This window comes from Protopterus annectens, chromosome 16.part0 (assembly GCF_019279795.1).
Source record: "Protopterus annectens isolate FY-2018-M chromosome 16.part0, PAN1.0, whole genome shotgun sequence".
Lineage (NCBI taxonomy): Eukaryota > Metazoa > Chordata > Ceratodontiformes > Protopteridae > Protopterus > Protopterus annectens.
In genome coordinates this window covers 622,008,928-622,035,871 of record NC_056750.1, presented here as the reverse complement: position 1 = coordinate 622,035,871, position 26,944 = coordinate 622,008,928, and the positions used below count along the sequence as shown (strand labels likewise).

At 41.7% G+C, this 26,944-nt stretch overlaps 1 protein-coding gene across 1 annotated transcript in view; it reads left to right on the top strand.

The window, feature by feature from the left end:
• The window catches only part of GOLGA2 (golgin A2), a 1,989,954-nt gene that overhangs the window by 240,570 nt on the left and 1,722,440 nt on the right, over positions 1-26,944 (top strand). The window contains exon 3 of the mRNA XM_044058153.1: positions 17,031-17,111. Within this exon, the coding sequence (XP_043914088.1) occupies positions 17,031-17,111 (81 nt within the window). The remainder of the gene's footprint in view (positions 1-17,030; positions 17,112-26,944) is intronic.

The window sequence follows — 26,944 nt, the reverse complement described above, 5'->3', positions numbered from 1 at the left end:
TTTTGGGCACCTTTTTTCCCTCTTTTTCTTGTGAGGACATACAGCAGGTAATAAATGAGGCAAGAAAAACTTTAATAGAAAATTCTGTGTCTGCAAGTGGAAATTATTTTCTAGCTAGTGTACGTCAAAGAGCTAGGAAATCCTTTGGGTCTAGTTGCTTCTGGATCTGATGATGTCTTTTCTGTCCGTTTCTCAACTGATGGGGTTTCTTATCCATTCTTGTATCTAGCTTTGGCTGTTTTTCAGATTTAAGATCCATAACTCTGGCTTCTTCCTTAGCCACAATCCTCTCCAAACCCCAACATTACCTCAGATCTCACTTGCCTCTCTCTTGCATTCAGACATGGTTTCATGGCTCAGGCTTGGAGAGAATTATGAACCTGTTTGTTAGCTGTTATAGTATTATAGTATTTTTTGTTACCTACTGTATGTTGTCCTCTCCTTTATTCAAAAAAACAAAAAGTTTATTGCATCTGTTGTTGCCCTTGTTATGGCATTTCATTTACTCCTACAATTTGTTCTACTAACTTGCCTGGTAATTTTCCTTACCATTGTTGGTATTATTCTGACTTTATCCTCTGTTCTATCGAGTATTCTGCACTTACCATAGTTTGTATCCTTTCTTCATTTTTTCTGTGCAAGTCTGTCGTAGTTGGAGTTAATTGCTGGATTGTTGTTGCTGCATTTTTTTTTCTTAACTATGACTGATAAACCAGCAGGATTTAAGAAGTGTATTTCTTGTGGCCATAAGATGCCAAATTCCATATCTCACAGTAAGTGCATGTATTGTTTGGGGGCTAGCTACTTAGATGAGGATTGCAACATCTGCACTGCCTTTGTATACAGGGCGTCGGGCAAGTGTCGGAACAAATTGGTCCTTAAAGTTCTCCTTCCTCCGTCTGCTTCATCATCTGCCTTTGGAGTGCCGTGTCAAGAAAGATGCCTTTGGACAAGCACAAGGGGGTAAGGGAGATGAACAAAAAGATAGGGCTCAAGAATTTAGGAAGGGATCCCTGGTTGCTTTCTTCCATCAGCTCTACTTTACCTCTGACCGCCAAGGTGTCTAATGCATACGATCCAGCCGCTCAATTGGATTTGTTTTTTGCCTGTTTAGGACCCCCTCTTGTAGGGAACCAAGATTTTCCCCGGAGCCAGTTGCTTCCAGGTTACATTCCCCCTTATTATATGGGATACCAGTTTAGAGCTTCGAGACCTCCTTTGTCATCTTTGTCCTACAGGTCTACCAGAAGTTTGTCAGAGGTTGATGTGGACAAGGTAGAGGCAATTCCTCAAGACCCAGATTCATTTGAGAGTTCTCCCTGCTCAATCTCCCATTAGACCTATGAGCGTTGGACCGTCTCCCATGCCAATTGCTACTCCTACTGCAATCCATTGTTCAGTTTGAAAGACATCTGACCTGAGGCTTCCAGGACGGTCTTCGTGGGATTTGAAGTTGTATTTTTCTTTGATTTTGGCCTTTTTCTGATCCAGCCAGCTCCAAACTTGTCAGGGCTGAGTGGAACTCTGAGTCATAGCTAGAGCAGTGAATTGGGGGGGGGGCAGCAGCGGCTCAACCCCAAGATTTTTTGAGTCCTCTCCTCCCCTCTGAGTTTCGGCACTAGACAGCTCAGCTCTGACTTTAGTCCCGAGGCAGGGTTGGAGAGATGCTGTTGGTCATCCTGGCTCCGGAGCTTCTGTTCCATCTAGGGCATTTTTAGGTTCTTCTTTGTCATCATCTTTTGATGCTATAGAGAGAGGCCTCCAAGTCAGGAGCAGGGACATACTTGTCCACCTACGGCTCCACCCCCTTCACAGCTGTTGGCCTGGGTCCTGATCCTACTTGCTCTGTCCTGTCTGGAATGCCAGTGCACACCAACTTTGAGACAATAATTGTTCAGGACTCCCCTCACACTTCTGAGTCTTCTCCAGAACATCCTCCTGTAGAAGCTCATTGAAAGCTTAAGTGTAAGATGAGGCACGTGGACTCCCACAGGAGTCTCTAAGAGAGGATGTGGATTTTAATGAAGGGGACGGGTCCCGCAGCTCACCCCTTAAGGATGTTTCCTTTGGAGATATTCTGTTTTTGAGACCGAAATGTGCTTGGTCTTCCATTGCCCCTTCTCAAGAGAAATCAGTTTTCCTCTTAAGTTTTTGTCACTAGCTCTGGGTGGTCCAACTGCCCCTGCCCCCCCCCCCCCGTGCCGATGAAATAATTGACCTGATTTCTTGCCAGGCATGTAAGGACTCAGATGTGGCAGAACCAATTTCAAAGAAACCTGTTAAATATTTAGTAGTTCTAAAGACCATATTCATTGGAGCTAAGGCCCGGCTGTGGATGCTGTGGTGGTAGCGGCAACCACTTAAAAAGGAACTCTCTGAGGAGAGCTCATCTGTTCACCCTCCTAATAGACTGGGGCCTTGGACAGGTATGGGAAGCATGTTTATGCTACAGTGACTTTTGCCTTGAGATTCCTGAATTACTTGGCACATGTCAGGGTTTTAGTGGAATTTGACTAAGGAACTTTGCCAGCCTATCTATGGGGCCATGTCTGAGTAAGACTGGAAATTGTGGATTCACAACTGGCTACCCTGAAGTCCCTTTCTAATGACTGCATTCATTTAATGCAACAGAAGATATTACAGTACGGAGCTATACCTGGATGTAATTTTGCTCAACCCTTTGACATTCTTTATCATTGCTCCTTTTGATCACTCTTTTTGGTCCCAAGATCAAGGAGACACTCCAGAAGAAAAAAGGATTGGTAAACTCTTTCTGCCATAGGAATACAGTTTTCAATTCCTCAGGGGACCTTTAGTGGGAACCAGAAAAGGGATAGGAAAAGGTAGTTCTGTAAGTCATAAAGGTTTTTCTGAGACTTTTCTGGAGATGGATCCCCTTGGGGCCCTGAAGCAAGGGGGAGTTCTCTAATGGCAAACATCGCCCTCGTGCCAGAGGAGGTCCACATAACCAAGGCTTTAGAGGTCCATTCACTGAAAATCCTTAACACTCCTGAAGGGTTTGCCTAATTGCTGCACTTTGGAGGCAGTTTTGGGATGGGGGTGGGGGGGGGGCTTATCTGTTCTCCCAGAAGCCTGAACATCCATCACCAATGATGCCTGGGTTCAGCAGTCATCACCAGAGGGTATCATATCCCTTTTCTTTACCCATCCCCATCAACAAAGAAGTTACCCAAAGTTCCACCCCACCAAAGAAGAGCAGCAGCATTGGAAATAGAAAAGTTGCTATCAGAAAGAGTCATGTAAAAAGGTCCCACCAGATCAGCAAGGGTTTGGAACTTATGTGAGGTTCTTTTTAGTGTAATAAAGAACAGGAACCCCAGGCCAGTCCTAGACCTATGCTGTCAAAATCTGTTTGCCAAACACTCATAGTTCTAAATGGTTATGGTACACTCCATTGTCCCGTTACTACAGAAGGACAATTGGATGTGCTCAGTAGACCTTGTAGGATGCATACTGTCGCATCAAAATTGACAGATGATCCAGAAGGTTTCTGTTCTGGTTGGGAGACCGTCATTTCCAGTTTAGGGCCTTTATCTTTGGTCTCATCATGGTCGTTCAGGTGTGCACCAAATGCATGGCAGTAGTTACAGCTCATCTCAAACTGCAGGGTTTACAAGTGTTCCCCTATGTGGATGACTGGTTCCTCATTTCTCCTACTAATGTTGTCCTCCCCATGATTTTCTTCTTCAACTTTGCTTCAAACTAGGCATTGCAGTGAATTACAACAAGTCGCATGTATTCCTGACACGTCCTGGAGTTCATAGGTGTACACTTGGACACTACTTCACAAATAACCTGGTTTGTGGCAACCTTGCTATCTGCATTATGGCGTCAAGCCTTACAACTGCTTTCCTTTCATGCCCTCCAGCCAGGTTGGTTCTACAACTTCTAGGGAAGATGGCAGCAGCTGTCACTCTTGTCCCTGGCAAGATTCTGTATGAGAGTGTTGCAGTGGATGTTTGCAGTCCAGTGGTCAATCATGCACCAACCCATGAACTTCTCAGTTCGTTTTACCCAGATCTGCAAAGAACATGTAACTTGGTGGATCCAATCATTCAAGGTTACCCAGAGCCATGGTGGTCATGGATGCTTCCCAGTTGGGTCAGGGGTAGCATTTTATGGGGAAGACTTTCCAAAGCATGTGGGCTCCTTTAGAGGCCAATCTTCACATCAGTGTCTTAGAGAATGAGGGCAGTCCTATTAGCATTGCAGGCCTTCTAAGATGCCCTTTCTCTAAGGATGATATCCATTCAGACAAACATCAGTGGTCTGGTACATTAACAAACAGGAGGGAATGTGCATCTGAGTGTGTGGCAGTGGTTAATGTCTCCTAGTCACTTTAATAGCAGTGCACATACTGGGGAAGTCCAACATGTTGGTGAGCATGTTGAGCTGGTCTATTCTACTGCCTCATGAGTGGTCCCTCAACCCAGCAGGGGCAAAACAGGCTTTTTGTCAGTGGGGCCAACCATGCTGCAATCTCTTTGCTTCTCCCACTAATTCCAAATGCAGCATGTTCTTTGCCCTGATCCCTCTAGAAGGGGGAGTCCCTGAGGGGGATGCTATGATCAATAATTAGCCCTCCAGTCTTCTTAATGCATACCCACCAACCCTTCTAGTTCCAAAAGTTCTGTAGAAAGCCTCTTGACGCAAGTGCATGATTATCCTCATTGCCCTGTTTTTGGCTTCGACAGGTGTGGTAGCCTCATTTGATACACCCTCCTTGGATACTGGATCCATATCCAGATCTTCTGTCCCAGCTGTGTGGGATGCTTTACCTGGACATTCAAGCTATCAAGTTGACTGCATGGTTTTTTCTACTTACAATGATGGCTAGGTAGCCCAGGCTTTCTTCTAAAGCAGCACTTAATCCCACATCCTATCAGAAAAACTCAACTGGGAAACTCTATAAAAATGAATGGAAAAGGTTTCCTATTTGGGCTTCTGAGAGACATTTGGACTGTCTTCTGCCCTACAACCTAAAGTTCTGGTCATGGAAAACTATTTTTTTTTTCTGGTGGCTGTTACATTAGCCAAAAGAGTTTCTGAACTGCAGGCTTTGTCTTGTCAGTTTCCATATACTGTTTTTTTATAAAGACAGGGTTTCTTTATGCATCAGTCCCTCCTTTCTACCTCAGGTGACATTAGAGGCAGCACTAAATCTGTTCATATATCAGTTTTTTAGGGAAACCTTCCCTAATTTCACTAATAAAGAGGGGATATAGGCTTCATTTATTGGATGTCTATAGGCCGGTTTCATAGGTTCATAGGCAAGCACTAGGCTGGCTGCCCTTGTGGGCCATTTTAAGCCTGGCCAGTTTCCCCTTTTACTGCTTGGGTTCGTGCTGTAAAGGTAGAATCCCAACTTTCAGGAAGTTACTTACCTAAAGTTTTTTTTTTAAGATGGAACCAGTTACTCCATGATTAAATTTCAGCTAGCTATGATACCTAATTTTCACATGGGTGAGAATCGGGCCTCTGTCTTCTGTTAAATTGTATAAAGGCTTCTTTAAAGGGTACTCTTCTTCTCATGCCATCTATCAAAGACCCCACTCCTCCTTGGGACTTTACTATGCTTTTGTAATACACTTTCCATTTGAACTAACAGCTAAAGTGGACCTTAAGTTCTTACCACGGAAAACTGTTTTTTTTTTTTTCTGTTGGCTGTTTGCTTTAGCCAGAGAAGTATCTGAACCGCAAGTTTGTCTTGTCAGCCTTCATGTATCATTTTTCATAAAGACAGGGTTTCTTTAAGCATCAAATCCTCCTTTATACCCATGGTGGCTTCAGAGGCAGCACTGAGTCAATCTATTCATTTACCAGTTTAATTAGGGAAGCTTTCTTCCTTAATTTCACTAATAAAGAGAGATATAGGATTTGTTTATTGGATGTACATTGTTGTGATTCTACCTTCACAAAACAAAACCTTTTAGGAAGCTAGACCAGTCACTTGTCTCATTTTCCAAAATCAAAATTGGGACAGGCTGTGTTGAAAGCTACACTGGCTAGCTGCATTTCTCACAGTTTATCAGGCCAAAGTCTTGACTTAACCAAAACATCCCCACACATAAGATAGGTTTACATTTCTGCCTTTTAGAACATCAGTTTGACTATATGTGTGCTACTGCAACTGGCCCCTGTATTCATATATTTATTGCTCACTACAAACTGGATATTTTTTCCTGGAATAGGGTGGCTGTCAGTAATGCCATCCTTTGGAATATCATTCCATGAAGACCACCCTGGTATTCAAGTAGCTTATTACTCTGTCTGATCTTTGAGAAATGGGTGGAAAAGACAACATCGGGTACAAAATGGTGTGCTCACCATAAAAATGCATCTGTGCTGTCTCTTTTCATTCTTCCACAACTTCCCTCCCTCCATTCCCCCTTCCATTTCACGGAAGATCTTCATTTAGACTTTAGGGCACTTAGAATGTTGTTGTTCCTGCTAGAGCTCCAGAATAGACTGCCTGATTCCCTTTTCTTTTGTCTTTTTTATATGTAGGCAAGCTCAATCTTTGGTAATGTTGGGGTTTGGGGAGGGTTATGGGTAAGGGAAGGAGCCTGAGCTACAGATGGTCAGTCTGAAAAATACCCAAAGTATGTTCTGGGGATAGATCCGAATCCCTATCAGTTGAGGAAATATTGAGAGAGTACATAACTTTTGATGTTCTTCGTGTTTCACTGTTGCAGTCATCACACTTGGGTTATCCTGCCAGGGGTAGCCCTTAGTCAACCCGAATACCAGAGACTTAGTATTTCAGTGTCTGTTGCTATCACTCCAGGGCTGACGTCAGGTCGTCAATGGTATAAAATCAGGCGGCCGGCGCCATTACATCAGACTTTCTTGCTGAGGAGCCTGAAGCAGAAGCATTTCGCACGAGTGATGGTCGGTTGCTACCTGAGTTTAGTTTCCGAATTGAAGTTGAAGTCTTCTAAAGCCAAGTACCCCGTTGGGGATCCTATTTTCTTGCTCTAACCGATGTTAGAAAAAGTTAACAATTGTCTCACCTGTGGAAAGCAAATACCACACCGAGACTTCCATTCTTACTGTGTCAACTGTTTAGGCCCACACCATGATGTACCTCTCTGTCACTTTTGTGCTTGCTTCAACGCCAGAACTATACACTGTCTGGCCCTTATTGTCACTAAATATTTTCGCTATCGGTCCCCGTATTCCAATATGGCTTCGGTAAGCCATCCAGCTACCAATCTTCCTGAAAAACGTAAGGATAACGACAGAGACAGACTGCACAGGTCCAAAACTGCCAACGACGCTTCCATTAAGCTAGTAGTCAGTTGTACGGTCCTCAGTGAGTCACTTTTGCAGCCCCTGATGCCTGCTTCTGTGGATTCGCAGGCCGCTACCGAGACCCATTCGGAATCTGGTATGCTGCGAGACTCTTCTTTGACTAAGGATCCTGTAGATGTCTGTACCTTCGATGGGTCCGGAGCTGCTGAGCAGGCACCGGCTTCCGAGGAAGTTCTTTGCACTACCGATACTCGACACACACCGACTACTTCTTTCACATCTTCAGTTCTTTCTAAAACTACCGAGATTCTAAGGCCCAGGGTACAAACTATGCCTAAAAAAACGACAACCTAAGCTCATGCACTTGCTTCCATGTCTCAGTCTCAAATGCTTAAAATGCTGGAAGACCTTATGCTTATTAGGGTAAGCCAGCCTACCCCTTCCAAAAGAAAAAGAAACTTGTCCCCAGCAGTTTTATCTGACAAGGAGTCAAGATGACTCTGAGGTTTTTGAATATGAAGACATGCAACCCCTATCTGCTTATGAGGATTCAGATGCAGAGGAATCCACTCCTTCTGCCTCTCCTCCGGAGGATTTTTCATTTAGTGAAATCCTACATACTTTAAGGGAGCATTTCCAATGGGAATGTCAGCACTATCCTCAGTCCAAAAAGAGACTCGGGGAATTCTTTAGATTTACCACACCACAGACCTTTAGTCATTCCTCCTGTCCCAGATGTTGTGGATGATGTCTTTATGGAACCCAGTTTGACTCCTAACACCCTTCCTCCTGCTCCCAGGAAACCTGACCGGTATTAGAGTCCCTGACTCTCACAAATCCTACTGCTGACCCAGAGGTCCTCTGCCAACGACCTAAAGGAATTAAAACAACCACAGCTAAGAATTCCACCCCTTTGGACAGGGATTCCCGAGCTTTAGACAGATGGGATAAAAAAAAGTATACACCTCTGCAACTCTTGCCATTAGGGCACTAAATTGTCAGTTCCACATGCTGAAATACCAGCAACATACCATGGAACTCCTCAAACCAAAAATATCTACCTTTCCTGCTTGTGCAGAAAATAAAGAATTACAAGAGCTTATGCATTCTGCAAGCCAAGTTACTAAACACACCTTACAATGTTGCTTTGATTCCCTAGAAGCATCTTGCAGGGCAGCAGTCACTGGTTCTGTACTTAGAAGGCATGCTTGGCTTAAGGAACAGACCTTGCCAGACCATGTTGTATCAAAACTATTGGACACACCATTAAACAAAGACTATTTGTTTGGCACCAAGGCAGAAGAGGTCTTAAAAAAGATGGAAGAAAAAACTAAATCTATGCAGACAGTTAAAGACTTCTTACAGGTCCAGCCTCCGAGGTTCAGTAGATATTGCCCCTCCAAGCACTGGTCTTTTCTATAACAAGATCCTAAGAGGGGGCTAACAATTTAAGGCCACCCAGAAGAGCTTTTACCCCAGCTTGGGACCTTAACTTTGTGTTGGAAAAGCTCACCCTACCCCCCCCCCCCTTGAGCCTGCAGCTTCAGCAGAGTTAAAATTCCTCTCTTGGAAAACAGCCTTCCTTCTGCCCATCATTTCAGCTAGAAGAGTTTCAGAGCTGCAAGCACTCATGGCTGTAGAACCCTTCATCATTTTCCATGCTGAGAGGATCTCCCTCAGGACTAACCCAACTTTCATGCCTAAAGTGGTATCCAGTGTGGCTCTCAACCAGTCCATTCATTTGCTCACCCTTTTCCCTAACCCACAAAACAAGGGGGAAAGAATTCTGCATTCTCTAAATGTCCACAGACAGCTCAGATTCTACCTGGATAGGACTAAATCTTTTAGGAAAACTGACCAATTGCTAGTCAGCTTTGCAGCAGGGGCAGAGGGCAAGGCCATATCCAAACAAACAATCTCCAAATGGATAGCACATCACATCTATTTCTATTACAAACACCATGGGAAACCACCCTCTAAGGGGGTCAGGACGCATTCCACCAGGGCAACCTCCACGTCTGCAGCTTTTCTCAGAGGGGTCCCCACCAGGGGCATCCTGGAGGCTGCAACATGGACGTCTATTCATAACTTCACCAAGCATTACCACCTGCCTATCTTCTCCAAATCCAGGACAGGCTTTGCAACTGCAGTCTTGCAGGGCATCTTAGCCAGCCTTCAGTCTTATTGAGTGCCTCCACCCTTTGCTTCAGCTTTGGGAATCAACCCAAGTGTGATGACTACAGCAGTGAAACACGAAGAACATAATACAGTTGTGTACACTTACCATAAATGTAGATGTTCGAGTGTATTCACTGTTGCAGTCCTGGTTTCCCACCCTCCATCCACCTTGTGTCTCTCTCTCTCTCTGTCTCTCCCTCTCTCCTTACAGGGAATTTTTGGTAGTTACTTTCTACTGGTGGTGTTCTTACACCATAATCTAGCTCCCTATTTGGGGGCTCCTGACAGTTGAGGGAAGAAAAGCTGATGTAATGGCTTCGGCTGCCTGATTTTATACCACTGACGTCAGTCCTCGAGCGACAGCAACCAACTCAGAAATACTAAGCCTCTGGTATTCGGTCCGACTGAGGGCTACCCATTGCAGGATAACCCAAGTGTGATGACTGCAACAGTGAATACATTCCAACATCTACATTTATGTTAAGTGTACACAACTGTATTTTTCTTGATTATTTGTGCAAGTTACTGCCAATGACTTTTTGTATTTCTCAAAGTACATTTGTTATTCATTTATGCTCATCTCCCCTTGAATCCTTGCTTTCTAATATTGCTCAGGTTACAGTTTTTAAAAGGGATGCCGCATATACTCATCCAAGTAGGGAACCGGTGGCTTCTCTTTTGAAATTGGAACTTCGTGGTCGAGTAGCTTATTCTTGTTTCCATTTGAACTAGCTCATGAGGCTGAATTGAGGTTCTTAACTTGGAAGACTGTTTTCCTCTTTACATTGACATCTGCTAGGAAAGCATTTTTGTTACAAGCTCTTATGGGTGAGTCATCCCAGCTTTGTTTTCTTCAGGAACAAAGTTTCTTTGAGAAAAAATCCTACCTTTTATAACTAATGTGGTTTTAGAATTTATGCCATATTGTTAATCTCCATGTCTTTCCTTTCTGTACCCAAGAACAAGGGAGAAAAAAGGTCTTTCACATTCTAGATTTCCATGTGCAGCTCAGGTGCTACCTAGAAAAAACTGGAATCTTCAGGAAAGCTGATCAGCTGTGTGCCTCCTGTGAAGCGAAGAGCAAAGGATGGCCGGTTTCAAAACAAACCATTTCCGAGCGGTTGTCTCATGATATTGCTTTTTGTTATACTTTCCATAATAAGCCTCTTCTAGGTAGTGTTGAGGCCTATTCCACAAGGACTTTGGCTTTTTTGGTGGCTTCCTGGAAAGAGGTGGACTGCAGGAAGTATTCTACACGCAGCAACATGGTCATCTATGCACACTTTATAAAGCAGTACAGAACTAATTCCCTATCTAGGTTGAAAATCGACTTTGCTGGGATCATTCTTCAGGATTTCCTGGAGTCCTAATTTATCGGCCTTCTTCCTTTTTCCCCTAAGCTTAGTATTGTACCCATGTAGCTTAGGTGACTGCAGCAATGATGTATGTTGAACATACTTCTAGTGCATCACTGTTGTAATATACCCTCCCCTCCCTCCAGCCCCTTTTCTAGCTTATATTTTTGGTGATGTCACAATGTAGATCAGTCTTTTTTTTTTTATATATATATATATATAGTTACTGTTTGACTTGTTTTCAGGTTTCTTGCTTTCCATCTGGGCCAAAAAAAATGTTGTGAAAAATTTTGTGCCCCAGTTGTTCTTTTGTGGAACTCTGCAAGAGCTCCTAATAGTCTGGGTGCATGAATGGTCCCTTAGCTTTGTGAAGTTGGCCAGTTGTAGTGGGGTATGATATTTATAGCTTGTGCTATTGCAAAAGTTATCTGCTACAGCATTTATCTCTATGGTAAGTTTTATTTACACACGTGTTCTGTTTACTGGCAACCGCTACTTAGCAATTATCTCTTTCTTCGCACATAGAGCCCAGAAAGGAATGCTTGCTTATTTCACCTGTCATTTTGTGTGGCTTGCATTGATCCTCAGAGTGCCACCCATTTCCCATTTGGAATATCTCTGGGTCATTCCATTCAGAAAGTTCTTAGACATCTTTTACTTAATCAGTGTTCGACTACTTGTGGCTCATTTGCTTGCCGCAAAATGCTCATCCATGCATTGCAGTGCAGGACATTTACACAGACTCTGTCTGTAGATGTACTTTCTCCAAGCTTTTGCTGTCTGAGGCATTTGATTGTGACTCTAGTGATTTTGAAGGATCAGTAGTGAGTTGGTGTTCATAGGTTCATGCTAGGCTATCTGCCCTAGGGCATTTATAAGCCTAGCCAGAGTGTGTTTGGCTTTTGCCACCCATTTTAAATAAATTTTGCTATGCCCCTTTTCGAGGTTAGTATACTGTGCCTCTGTCTAACAGTGACACAGAAGTGATACCCGGGGTAAACCTACGATCTCCCATCCACTCATCAAGATTCCTCTTGAAGAGAGTCAATGAGGGACTCTGTCTAACCTGGACTGGGATTTTATTCCAGAGTGAAGGGAGCCTCTGGGTTATGAATCTGTCCCTCCAGCATGTCCTATTGATTTCAGTGCTGAGGTTCAAGTCTCTTGAGCGCGTAGCTCGATGGGATTTGGATTTTCTGAGGTGCAGCATGTCCATTAATTCCGGGTTGGACATGGCTTTATACGTCAGGCACAGATCGCCTCTGAGCAGGCGGTATGCCACTGAGTAGAGCTGGAGTTTCTTTAACCGGCAGCATATGGCATCTGTTTGAGCCCTTTGATCCTCTTGGTGAGGTACTTTTGGGGTCTTTCCATTTGCTGCAGGTGTCTGGTAAGGTACATCCCAAAAGGGGCATTGTACTCAATTATGGGCCTGATGAGGGATGAGTAAAGAGGCACGATGACCTCCCCTGATCTAGATGTGAATCCCTTCATGATTAGGTGGGCTATATAAAATGGTTTTCTAACCACTTTGGCCACGTGGTTGTCAAATGAGAGATTGCTATCAACTTGGGTCCCCAGGTCCCTAATTACTTCTTCTGTACTTAATGGATTACCACCTATGTGGTAATTTGTGGGCACTTTGTTTTTGCCAAAGGGGTTGACTATACACTTTTTTGGCATTTAGCTTGAGGCCATGGCGCTGGCACCAGTTGTCTGTTTCTATGAGGCCCTTTTGGAGGATGCTTGTGTCTGCTGGAGAGTCGATTATGGCGCCCAGTTTGCAGTCATCTGCGAACTTGGTCAGCCACAGTCCTTCCGTGTTGGCCTGTACCTCCGAGAAATATATACCGAACAAGAGAGGTCCCAGGACTGAGCCTTGTGGGACGCCACTTGTAACTGGTTTAGAGTCTGACATGGCTCCAGCAATTCTAACCATGTGGGTTCTGTCCTTGAGCCAGTTTGCAACCCATCTAGTGACGTAGGGGCTTATATTTAAGCTGGTGAGCTTATCTATAATGCCCGAGTGGGGTATTGTATCGAAGGCTTTTGCGAGGTCCAGGTAGGCTGTGTGGACCACCTTCCCCTCGTCAATGGCCTTGGTGACTGTTTCAAAGAAATCAACCAGGTTTAAGAGGCAGGATCTGCCCTTAACAAAGCCGAACTGGGTAGGATCCAGTGTCTGTAGGTCCCCAATATCTTTATTTATGAGGTCCATGATGATCCTTTCCATAGCTTTGCAGACCAAGCTAGTCAGGCTTATGGGGCAATAGTTTCCAGGATCTGTTGAGGCACCACCTTTGTGAAGAGGGACCACTGTTGTTGTACGCCACTCTTTGGGTACATATCCTGTAGTAAGGCCGAGATTGAACAGTAGTTTTATGTTTGGGTTTAGCTGCTCTTGGAGTTCATGTAGGACGCAGCCCGGGACACCGTCTGGTCCCATTGATGCTGTGTTTTTTGCTTTGGAGAGGGCGGCTCTTACCTAAGCATCTGAGATGTCAGGGGGGCAGCACTCTGCTGGGATAGACATTTGCCCTTTTGGTGGGAGGGGGGGGGAGTTTGCGCTGAACCTGTCAGCTAGAATGTTGGCAATGTCTGTGGGTTCGGGTGTATTTTTTGTCATTTTGGACTAATTCTGAGCATATCTGGGAATTCCCACCCAGGTTCCCAACATAACTAAAGAAAGCCTTGTGATTATCCTTAGTGTCCTATGCAATGTTTCTCTCGAAGCTGGCCTTAGACGATTTTATGAGTGCCCATAGGTTTTTGCTAATACTGATCAGAGATGCCTTCCCTTTTTGGGATTTTGCTCTATCATGTAGTAGCTTCCTCCTTCTATTGTATAGTTTGTTTATGGCTGGGGTCCACCAGACAGGACATCTGCCTTTGGAGGATTGGGTCCTGGTTTTATTTGGGATTGCATGATCCATGCATTCCTGAAGGTGTTAATAGAATGTGTTTATAAAGGATTCTGTGGTCTGGGCTGTATTTTCCACAAACCCGGGGGCTTTGAAGGATTCCACCTCGGTTTTGAGGAGTGTAAAATTTGCTTTAGAGAAGTTTTTCACTGTGGTTTTCTGGGCAGGGGGTGGGTTCGGGATGTGAATATCCAGTGAGATTAGTTTGTGGTCTGATCTTACCAGTGAGGGATACACTTCTGGTCTGAAGCATAGTCCCCATGTTGGTGATGATCGGGTCCAGTATGTTTTCCCCTCTTGTGGGAGTGGTAACAAGTTGTTCCATAGCATTTGAGTTTATAAATTCTAGGAACCTTTGGGCTAGGGTGTTGGAGCTAGAGTAATGCTCCCAGTCTATGTTTGGGTAGTTGGTCGCCCAATATAATGGTGTTTGAAGAGACCTTCATATTTTCCAGTGTTCTCAGGAAGGCCGAGTGGGGTTCCTGAGTTTGGGAGGGTAGTCTGTAGCAGGCTATAAACTGGAAGGCAGTTTTACCCACTGTTAGTTGCACATGGATAGTCTCTGATGCTTCGTGCTGTGCCACCAACCTGGAGTTGTGGGTATCTTTGACGAATATTGATACTCCCCTCCTTTTGTGGTTCGGTCCAAGTTTTGGGGCCGAAAAGCATGGTATGAGGTATAACCTGGTAGTGCTGGGGTGCTCTCCGGAGCCTTGAACCAGGTTTCTGTTACTCACAGATATCGATTTTCTCCATGCTAAGGAGAGTTTCGAGTGTGTGCATCTTGAGGTTTAGACTTCTGGCGGTGAGTAGAAAGTTAATCTGAATTTTATGTATAAACCAATTTACTTTAGAATCTAAACTTGTCCAGTATGTCGTAAAAAATAAAAAGGCGTGGTGGCTGGAGAATAAAAACTTACTTTTATTACCAATAAAATAAATAAATTAGATAAGCGCTTTTGAGGTAACCCTCTTTTTCAGACCTTAATAAAAACTTCTATACAGTTTAAATATAAGTGACAACCAATAACAACACAAATGTCTATGTATGTGGAGAAACAGCACAGACATGTATTGAACACTGTAGAGACTGTGCTGAGCGGTAGCAAACAGTTCTTGAAGCAGTTGTATGCCTGGGCCAGTTATAGGCACAATACTGATATCAGCAATGTATTCTTTGTAACGCTAGGTGTCCACTCTTTATTCAGTGAACCCCAATGATGAGGGCATTGAAAATATAAGGCACTTCTTAACTATGGAAAGTAGCTTTTTTATCACCAAGGTCAATATGATCTGTGCCCTACTGGACTTGATCTTGGAAAACAATATATTTTTGTGTGAGAGAGTTTTTCCTCCAGAAAGTGGGGATTGCTATGGGTACAGCATGTGCAAATACATATTCTAATATTGTGATGGTCTTTTGCTGTGACATGTTTAAGCAACATGTCACTTCTTATAAACGTTTTGTTGATGATATCTTTTTTACATGGCATGGTAATGAGATACAGCTAGAAAGTTTTGTGAATTTTCTAGGGCATACCACCTCATATCTCTCTTTCTCTACAGTACTCTCAGACTAAGATTTATTTCTTGGACGTTAATGTGAACAAAAACATGTTTGGCAGCATTTCAACTAGGTTGCATAGAAAAAGCTGTAGGAAGAGTAACATTCTTCATCGTTCTAGCATGCACCCCAGACACATAACTAGGAATATAGTCAAAAATAAAGTATTGCGCTGTAAGAGACTATATACTGATGGGGGAGACCTTGTAGAGGCATTAGATGGTTTGCGTGTAGATCTTATGAATAGGGGCTACAAAGCCTATGATATTGATAAGGCTATGGAAGAAGTGAGCTCTTGATAGCAATATGACTAAACCCTATTTTTCTGAAGAACTCCCTGCAATGCAAATGTACATGATGGAGGAAAATGTGCTGAGGTGGTGAATAAGCTGTGTTTAACTTTTTCCAGTGATGTCAACAGGACCTGTGAGATAGTCAAAAAGAACTGGCCTATTTTACTCACAGACCCTCTTATTAGTAGAGTTGTAGGGTCCACTCCTAGCTTCATTTTTAAAAATAGTAAGAATTTAAAGCAACGACTATGTTACAAGCACAACAGATCTAGTGAAAGGTTTATTTCACAGCGTAAAGGAACATATGCATGTAGGACTTGCAAAATCTGTTGCAACATATGGTCAGCCTGCAGGGTTATGCATCCGATACACTTGAAACCAGTAGAATTTTCTTTCTATGCAGACTGTTGCACTAAGAACATAGTCTGTTTAGCCAAGTGTAATTCATGCAGTGCATTTTATTTAGGCAAAACGAATCGTATGCTGAAGGAGAGGGTCATGGAACATCTGAATGACATACGTAACAATAAATCTACAAATGCACTGGCTAAACATGCATCAGGTTATGGTATACAGCGTTACTTTAAATTCTTGGTTTTTCAAAAAATTAATGAGAGCTTAAGAGAAGGCGATCTACGTAATGAAACTGAATATATAGAGCTGAGATGGATTGTTGATTTTAAGGCTTATGTTTCACCTGGCCTGAACAGTGCTGTCTTTTTAAAACCTCTTTTAAGAAAAAGAGGTTTGCCACATTAATTTTGATTGTGTTTTTATTGGTTGTCACTTGTATTTAAACTGTATGTTTGTAGACGTTTTTATTAAGGTCTGAAGAAGAGGGTTACCTCGAAAGCGCTTACCTAAATTATTTATTTATTTTATTGGTAATAAAAGTGAGTTTTTTATTCTCCAGCCACCACGCCTTTTTATTTTTTACTATTTATATTTTTTGGGTTTGTTGGTTCCACCACTTTCTTCTTATTTTATTTGTCGAGTATGTCATTGAGAATGGCTAGACTGTGTGGCCCATTCAGTTCTCTGTTTCTGTCTTATTGGTAACTTCATTCCTCAGTCTAATTGTGTAAACACGGTGAGCACTGCCCTCCTTGGTGAATAAGGGACTTTGTTTTGATGTGTAGAGAAAACAATCACTGCTTATAGACTACTGCTTTTCTTGTACCATAGCTAGATGTTTCATAATAAATGTTTTAGCACTGCCACAGTAAATGTACAAGGCAGTATTTTTCTGTTTGTAAATTACAGATGTACTGTCTGAAGATGCTGGATGCATCTTCAGTCTGATTTGTCACTGAAGGCTTTCTGAACTATGACTTTGAAATATGTTGTTCATGCATGGTTGTTTAGTTGCGTGCAAGTATTGTGTTCTGAGATTAACTCTCTTTGTCTCTCGTAGTTTATCTTTCCCTTTTCTTTTACACTATAGATTCAGAACATTCTGAAGGTGCTGGTCTCAGATATTAATAAATCCAATGGGGTAGTTATACCTTTATTGGACAAAAGGAAGGTGAGACAGATTTCAGCAAATTGTTGACATGAACACTTGTTTTGTTTGTGTTCGGTTGTGCAAACAGTTCAGATCAACACAAACTGAATGTTCATTTTGCTTATTTTTAAATCCTCTCATTTTTTCTTGTGGTTCATCACTCAAAATTTAATGTCTGCCTTTTGTGGTTTTGCTTTGCCTGCAATGCTGTATTTTTTCTGCTTTGTTTACTTTCTTTGGAACATTGTTGACTGCTATTATGAAAAAGGCAACTTTACTTTTTAATCTTGTGATGTTTACAGTTTTTCTGTTGCACTGTATGCATCGTAGATATTTTATGCATAAAAATACATTTATTTATAATGCTTCTTTTCAGTGTTTTAAATATTGATCTTTTACCTCTATTTAAAAAGCTGAAAAAGTTTACTCTGTCTAGATCTGTACTTTTTCACTGCCAGTGTCGGTTATTCAGTGGTAGAGTCAGTTTCAGGGTGATGCTGTAGCTCACTGGACTTGTCAGAACTAAATTATCTGTGCCTTTTACTAAATAGTGTGCCTAATACAAAATCAAATAATTTGGTTAAAGTATTCATCAGAAATAGAAGAGTTGAAGCATTCACCAGAAATGGCAGTTACATGTCATGCCATTGCGTACAAAAAGTGCTTACTTCTGATGTAATAACAACACAATAGGGACATTCAAGGCCCTTATTTTACTCTGAATTTTGACTGCAGCAGTCTCGGTGGAAGCAATCAGTGGTGTATTTCATCTAGCTTCTGTCAGTTGCATGCATTGCCAACCATTAGAACCTCCTTCACACACAGACATACTAATAATGCCAGACACTTGCCTACAAACCAGTTAGAGTAACCGAGAACCAGGCATTGTAATATAACGAGCTTAATCACAGTGCACGGTGCCAGTAGTCATTTGCTTTCATGTACAGCCTCCGCAGACTACAAAAAAGATAGCCACTTCTTATGTACAGTGCTGGTGAATGACTGTGATGGAAAGTGAGAAATGTTATGTTTGTTTTATTATTATTATTATTATTATTATTGGATGAACTCAACCCCCCCCCCAAAAAAAAAAAAAACACACAGTTTTATTTTTAAGCAGACAATCCATTTACCGATCAAGTTAGAGCTAGTTTGAGTCTGCATACCTCTGATTGTGATTAAAAATAGCTACAGCAAAGTATTCCAACTGGCATATCACACATGCTCCCCTGTTCTTCGGAAACTGGCAATAAAGTCATGCACTTCTATCCATAGATTGTTACAGTACACAGGTAGCACCACTTGGAGTGTATATTCCTCAGATATCCAGTTGCACTAAAAATAATGGTCTCAGTCATATATTTAGGCCAAACAGTACGGCACAGTTTTCCTGCATGCTTAAGTTGACACAGATGCACATTAGTCTTGTAGAACTAAATGCCAGCTTGGTCATTCACTTTTAACCACACAGAGCCCTCATACTTATTTATAGCTATATTTTAAACACCTTTATTAAATTATCACTTAAGTCATAGGCGAACATATAGTAACAGAAAAGAAAACAAACCATATTAACATTTTTTTTTTCATTTACATACATACATACACCATATATCCTTTCTTTCCTGTCCTGGGTGTGTTATTGACTGTGTACATCAAATGTTAGACTGCAATAAATTCAGAAAATATATATTTCAATCCTCCACATATACTCACACATGCCTCCACAAATTATAGTTACTTTACAGATGGATGTTGAGCTACAGTCAATTGAATGAATAAAAAATAATTTCCCCAGTAATGTATTTCAGCTTACTACTGTGAGAAGCAGTCAGTACAATCATAGCTCTTAATCTCAACACAGAAAGTGGGGACAAAGCCAAAAGTAATGGGGGGAGGGGACACAAGGGTAATAAAGTAAAAAAATAAATAAATAATCAAATATATCAGTATTTAATGACCGCCGTACTCCATGATTTGCATGAATGCAGGACAGTAAATGACAGACATTCATAGATGCAAGGAAGTGACGGTCAGTCTTCACGTAGTTGACTTAATTTTACAGAACCTTGCTGGTGAGTGCTGTTCGACAGTAGTATACCTGAAATGAACCAAGGCCTTTGGTTCTGCCCCACAAAGCTATCTCGCAGGAAAATTGGAGGGTTTGGGTTGTTAGGACCAGTGCTGAGGAACTGGATTACTACATGGGTAGATGGGGTCAGGACCCAGTTGTGGTGACAAGGACAGTGTGTAGAACAAGGAGAGTGACTGAAGGAGCACTGCAGGCTTCATTCTTGTGCCCATAATTCTTCATTGTGTTTCAGATGTTTCTGAATGAATAAAGAACAGGTTCAGTTTCTTTAGTGAGAACACACGAGATTTCCATCAGTGGTGTATGAAAGGGAAGAATCTAAGGAGGAAGTTGGAAAGTTAACGTTCAGATAGACAGATGTCAACTAGGAGTAGTAGAACTGATTGCACAAAACAGAAAAAGTATCTGTCATTGCCTCTTTGTATTTACTTTATTTTATTTTTCAACCAGATAGGTTGGTCTGAGGACTTTCTCAGCCACAACCTGTGCTATAGGCGGTATATGTGAAGAAAGAAGAGGAGCAAACTGAATATGAATATACAACATAAAATACAGTTGTAATGAGCATATAAATACATAAGCATATAAACTCCAGAGGATCTGTATGCAGAGTATAGTTATTACCAGGGCAGTTGCCTTGATCATGTGATCTGGTGTTGTAGTTTTGTTGCAGTTTACTTTGCCATTCATGTTTACTGTGACAGACTTGATGGAAGTAATGGAGAGTACCTGAAACTCTCTTAATTTCTGTCAAAGTTGTTTAAAGGCAGTTACTTATTACTTCTGCTACCCATTTGTCACAAAGTAGCACTACCCATTTGTTATCAGAAACCTTCATTTAGCTCCTTTCAGTTATTTCAATAGTACCTTTTCAGATTCTGGTGTAAAAATATGAAACCATACCATTGCTATTGATGTTATCACTCCTATTATCAACAACAAAGCCTGAGCTCCTCCCATATGGTGTTATTGAGTTGTAGCTAAATTAATTGAAAACTCAGGTGGCTAGAACTTTTAATATAAAAATAGCTTACCCCCTTCCAAAAAGTTGTTTGGTCATATCTATTTCATTCTACGTGATTTTATCACTAGATCTCCTGACTGCTTGCATAAACTGACTCTGGGGGTGTTGTCTTTGTTGTATACTGAGGTTGATTACTACTAAAATGCAATCATTTATTAAAGGTATGTCTTTCCTAAGGAACATGTGTCACCCCAGAAATGCTTTCATTAGAACATTAGTGATTTATAGCAGGCCTTACCATTAAGAAAAGAATATAGTTCCTGTAAATCACCATTCCAAATGAAAACCTGTTGTCAACATACTGCTAAAAAATATATGCTTAACGTTTTTGTGTTGAAGTAAAACACTTTATTCCTTGCACTCTGAAAAGGTGGAAGTGTAAAATGAAGTAAGCCTGTCCCCAACTTTTGTAAAAAGTGCTGCCCATTAAAGTACAGAGTTTGTATCAATCAGGTATGTGACAACATAAGTCATTTCATTTAGTCTGTTGGATAACTGGCTACATTATGTTCAAAGTATTTGCACAAATTTCTTAGTATCCATTGTAAAACCTTGTTTTAGTACTGAATCTGTATAGGCCAGGATACATAAAATCTTGACTATTACTTAAGGCCACCTTGTGTGTTGTTGCATACTGTACAAGGGGACATCTGTTTCTTAAAAGCCTTTTGAGCTACACTTGAGCATCACATGTGCTGAGCAGTGTTTGGGAGCTGCATGCAAATTTAATGCTGTTTGGTTGTCACCTGTGTAAATTAGGCCCCTGCATGTCATGATCAGCCATTCCATTCAGAACTAGCTTAGTGTAGCTCGTACTGTGCAACTTCTGTGCAAAGGAGTGTAATAGTACTCTGCTATTAGCCATATTATTATTCTACATTTGTTGACTGGGTTAGTCCAACTAAGTAGCCCTTTTTCAGTGGAGGCCCGGGGAGAAAAGCTCCACAATTTTACAATTTGAGTTAACAGTGTCAGTGGGTTACAATGTATACATACAATGAAATATATTTTATCAGAAAAATAACTGAGAAAAAAACATAAGGAAGTACAAGAGAAATTATTCGATACAACCATTTTTAATAAACAGTGAAAAGAGTTCATAGTGTATGTAGTTATTTCATGAGATATGTGACATTAGAAATGGAGATGAGATGGAGTAGAAGAATGATACTTTCAAGAGGTTTATGACCTAAAAAGATGTATACTCCTGTTTGCTTCTTGAGCAGTGTCAGTGTTGCCCTCACCAGTTTTTGTCACCCAGGAAAAGCGTAACATTCCAGACAAGACTGCTAAATCAAATTTCAGTAATCCCCCTGATTAGTTTCCTGACTTAACAAAGTCATTCCCTGCCCCCAGGCTCTGCATTTAATGGTCATGACTCTTAAGTACTGAACAAACTTACCTGACGTAACAGGTTTTGGCACTCACAGCGTGCACATCTTGTTGTCTGGTGACTCCCCACTCCACTCAGAATTCTTTATTGTACCCCGAGTTCCTACCCACCCCTCCTCTAAATTTACATCATTTTGTCTTCACCCACTCAATAACTATGCAATCATATATTTTACCACTCCCACTAACTAGCATCACCATCCTGTCTCCACTTAACTTAATTAACTATCCAATCTTAACTAATTTCTACAACAACCTTTCACTAGCAATACCACCATCCATCTGAATTAAGCATGCTTCAACACTAATTCCCTGCAATTTCTCCCTGAAATCTCCTGAGGACATAGACCCCCTCACCTACAGAACCAGTTATAATCCTACCTCCCCACCTTTTCTAATCTCAGTCTTACTACTACTATATCCATTCATTTCCGTCCTTTGCAATTTTTTGTGCCCATCTTACAGGATTTTAACACCTTTCTTAAAGTAAACTATTAAATGATCTCATACCACCTAATTGGTACTTTAAAAATTTAAACAGCCATAAACAGTGCACCTCTTTTACACACCTCTCATTCCCCTATTCGCTAGTAGAGTCCCTGTCAGTCAACCTCTCTCTGTATTATTCCTGCCTACAGTATGCTTTTCTCACAATCCTTCATTCTCATCTGTGTGTCCTTGCTGTATCAACATCTCTGCAACTTTCTACCCATTTCATTTACCTTCAATCTCCCAAACAGACTCGTACAGTATAGTATATCACTACCCTGCAGTTGCACATGTATTCAGCACTACTTGTATACACCTGTATAGAAAAAACTATCTTAGTCTGTACTCTGCAACTTGTTTCCCCCCATGTCCCAGAATAAAATGTGTTTTTATTCCTCCTCCTTGCTATATCACCAGCATTTGATTAGATGCAGTGACATCAACCCAAACTGTTTACTTTCTCAAGTGCAAGAAACACACAGCTTTAATAAGACAACGAAACTAACCAGCTTCCAGTCTTGGCCTATGTAATTTAAATCTTTATAGCATTTGAAGTAAAGTACCTGAAGTACATTCATGGATTGATCATCTTGACCCAAACTTACTAATAATAACAGAAACCTGGTTAAAGCAGGAAACCAAAGATTAAAACATCCTCTCCAGACTTAACATATTCAGAATCGATATACTGTACCAAAACGCACTTGATCTCTTGTTCCACTGCTGTAGTCTTCCCTTTATAAAACAATGCAGTAGTACTTTATTTTATCGCTCAAACTTAATAAGCACAAACTCTGCATTATATCAGTTTGCTTTCCTCCTGGCAATAATGTATTGCAACAGTTGAAGATTTTTTTAAACTGGACTGCAACAAAGATTAAACAAACTTTTGGAGACCTCAGTATAGCTTGGCAAAATATTAATAATGAGACCTCCAGAAATGCCATAAATCTTTTTGGCCACAGCCAGCTCATCACAGCTTCAACTAGACTTGATAAAATTCCCTGTACCAGCTCCACTATTAATTCAAAATTGTAACACCCCAGATAAAATCATGACTAGTGTCTGTCTCCCTGACTCCCTTGTTGACCACTTTCCTACCTACATCATCAGAAACAGAGCCAACATGCATAAAAAGATATACAGCCAAGTTCACACACACTCATACTATAACAAATATATCTTTATCTCAATCCTTAGGCTATTTTACTAGAAATCTACACTCTTAATTCCCCTAGATTAGCCCTTATCATATCAAAACTACTTTACTCAGTCTTCTATATACCCATGCCACAATGAGAACAAAATGAATCAAGAGTAAATCAGCCCCCTGGCTATCTAAACATGCAAGATAATTTAAATGTTTTTTGGGAAATAAAGCATGGAAGGCATGGGGGAAAACAAAACAAAATAGATCCCAATCTACAAACCTAACAAGCACCTCTGGAATACTAGAGGATGTAATCAAACTTGAAAAAAAAAAAACTTTAAATCTAGAACTGAAATTAACATAACCTAAAGCTCTTTTAGTCCGCAGTCAATAACGTCCCCCATCCTGGCCAATTCATTCAAGTTAACCACAGCACTAAAACAAAAACCTCAGCTGGAACCTCTCATTTAACGTTTGCTTCATTTAAACTGTCTGCTCCATTATAAAACACACGGTTCTTGCTAATTCCCCGCCTAACATAACACTTCATTTCCTGCTCCACCTTTAAGGTATTCTGCAACTCTACCATCAAAAAATTACTTTCCAAGTTAAAGTCTACCACTCTAGTTCTAGATAAAAGTACCAGAAGAATAATTAAAACTTGCTGTAGACGCTCTTGCTTTTCCTATGTCAATTCTCATAAACTGCTCAAGAAAAGAACATTCTTCACCCATGCTATGGAAATAAATCTTGAATTGTACCCCTTTGCAAAGGAAGAGATGCCACAGAACTGTAGTGGTATAGCCATTGTCTACTCTTGCCAAAGTCTGGTAAGATGTGCCTTCAAATTCAGTTCTTGAAATACTGATGTCCTTTTCATTCTTCCTCAACATATGGACACTGTATCCATCCTTGGAGCTGACTCAGCCACATATACTGGACTTCATATCCAGCTCTGGAGCTGCTCCCTCTGTCCACAATGCCCCAGTCAGCCAACAATACCTCCGATCTCGTTTGCCACCATCTTGCACAGATACGGATCCCTCTCAGAGTTATATTGGGTAATTATTTCAGCCTTTTTCATAAGTGATTCTCTCTTTACTGTTTTTCTGTACTCTTATCTCTTCCTTTTCCTATTTTTTTCTCTAAATTGTGAGTTCTATCCCTGTCACGAACTTTATAACATTATAACTTTCTGGCTTTATCATACAGGTTACTAGCTTTTAATGTACCATAGCTGGTACTTATTTTTCTACTTTTAACCTTTTCTACCCTTTAGAGGGTATTCTTTTTTTACCATTGCTGGTATTTAAAAAAAAAAAAAAAAAAACTCCTGCTCCCCCACCCCATTTTCTTTAAATCTTGCTATTTTCAATATAGAAGAAAAAACAACAGGATTTAAAAAGAGCACTTCGTTTAAGCATAAGATTCCCATTTCTGATGCCCACAGGGAGTATGTTTACTGCCTTGGAGTGGCTCACCTTAACACTAACTGCTCCATTTGTGCTGCATTTAATTCAAAGTGACAGGCACAATAAATCTGTGCTTAAGGGTGTGCTTCCTCCTCCTCCTCATCCTCCTTCCTCAGGGGCTCAAACCCCTGACAAATCTGAAATCCTCTTTGAAGCCCAAGAAATCTAGCAAGAGATCCCCCATCCATTCTCTGAAGGCTGCTACTTTGATTCTGTCATCATTGAAGTTGCCACAAAAAAATCCAGAAAACTTCAGATCAGACTTCATTGGATCCTAAAAAAAAAAACACTAGGATCCATTGATATCAGATCTGATTGTCATTTTGTCAAAATCTCCTCGAACCTGCTCACCCAGGTTCATAGTCGAAGCAGTGTCTCTTTGGGTGCACTTCACTTTTCTTCAGGGGATGCTGAGGAAAGAGTCTAGACCACAATTTACCACCTCATCTATTAGGTCATCTAGAAGTCTGTCAGAAGCCAATGTTGATAGGATGAGGAAATTCCCCAGAATTCTGATCCAGATGGGGGTTACTGTGGCTGTAGCTCCCATCAGATAGTCTCCCATCCACTTTGCTCACATTGTGATGTCTTCTTCACTGATCCATCCTCCCATTTCAGAGTCCTTGGATGTGGGGTCCATCTGAGAGTGTTGGTACTGGATCTGAATACGACTAGGTCTTTGACTCTGACAGCCTCCCTGACTAGTTCTGCTGCAGTTCCCGCCAGATCCTGGGGACGGGGGTGGGATGCATCCTAGAGCCATTTTTGCCCATTCTATCCTTGGAGTTGGATATCTCCGGTCCAATGCCTTCAAGGCACAGATCTGGGCAATGTCTGGGCCTAGCAGCTCTGGTGTTTTTCAGTCTGGGAAGGCCAGTCAAGGGTTCTCCCATTCCATCCACCTTTAAAGTATTGGAGAGGGCTTTCTCTCATCCGAGGCATTCAACTACCCTTTCATCCTTGGGTCCTGCATCCATTCTCTCTTTGGATCCGAGCTCTGAGCCTATCAGGTGTACTCTGCAGGGACAGCCAATAGCATCCAGACAGTTCCCATTGAGGAACTTCCCATCTTTTCGGATACCTCTCCAGATCATCTCTCTGATGTCCCCCAAAAGAGAACATGAAAAGGAGACACTTAGATTCCCCTATGGAATCTCTCACCAAAGATTCCGATTTCGACAAAGAAAAAAGGTCCACCAGATGTCTCATTTGAAGATATCCTGGAAATTCTTAAGGTGGATGGTCTTCAGATGCCCCTTCCCCAGAGGAGTCCATTTTTCTGGAAGCTTTCTGTTCTGGTCCATCTACATCTTTGCTGATTCTCTTTGTGGATGAGCTTGTCGATTTTAATCTCCTGCTGAGCATGGAGGGAACCAGATGCTGTTGAACCAATTACCCAACACCCAGACAAAATTCTGGCACCACCAAAGAACAGACAACATTGGAGCAAAGGAGCCCCTGTTGATGCTGTGGCTGTGGCAGTGGCCACAAGGAAGGAACTAGTGGAGCAGAGGTCCTCTGTCCATCCTCCTAATATTGAGTACAGGGCATTGGACAGGTTTTGAAAGTGCATATTTGATCCAGCGACCTTTGCCTTGAGGTCCCTGAATTATTCAGCACACTTCACAAGATTACAGAGGAGTTTGACTAAGGAACTATCCAAATTCCTGTCAGTCCATGACTGTAGAGGACTACAAGTGATCCTCTTCACAGCCAGCCAGTCTTTTGTGCATTTCCATTGCGTCCATGAGGTTAATATCCCATGCTACAGAGGGTACCTCATGGGCAGCCGGTTTAAGCATAGCCTTTAGGAGACGTGCCTGAATGCGGTTATGTGATTTTGCAGAGCCTTACAAGTCTTCTTTCATTCAGTGCTCCCTTTGATGGAATGTCTTTGGCCCTTCTGTAAAATAAATGCTTTCCCATAGTGAATAGGTTGGAAGAACCCTGTCTGCTGTAGGGTATGCTTTTCTGCACCTCAATGATCCTTTTCCTAGAATCAAAGAGGAGGTAAGACTGTGTGGTTCTAAATCCCAGGGACCTTTCCAGGGTTCACATGGTGACAATTCCTCCAGAAGCAGAGGAGGGAGTTCAAATGGAAGATATTGCCCTCTCAGCAGGGAAGGCCCACAAATCAGGGTTTTCATGATTCTTTTTTCAGATAGCCCTTTTCAGCACTCCTGAAGAGCTGCCTGGCTGCCCACCTCTGGAGGCAGTAGGGTGTTGCTTGGCTTG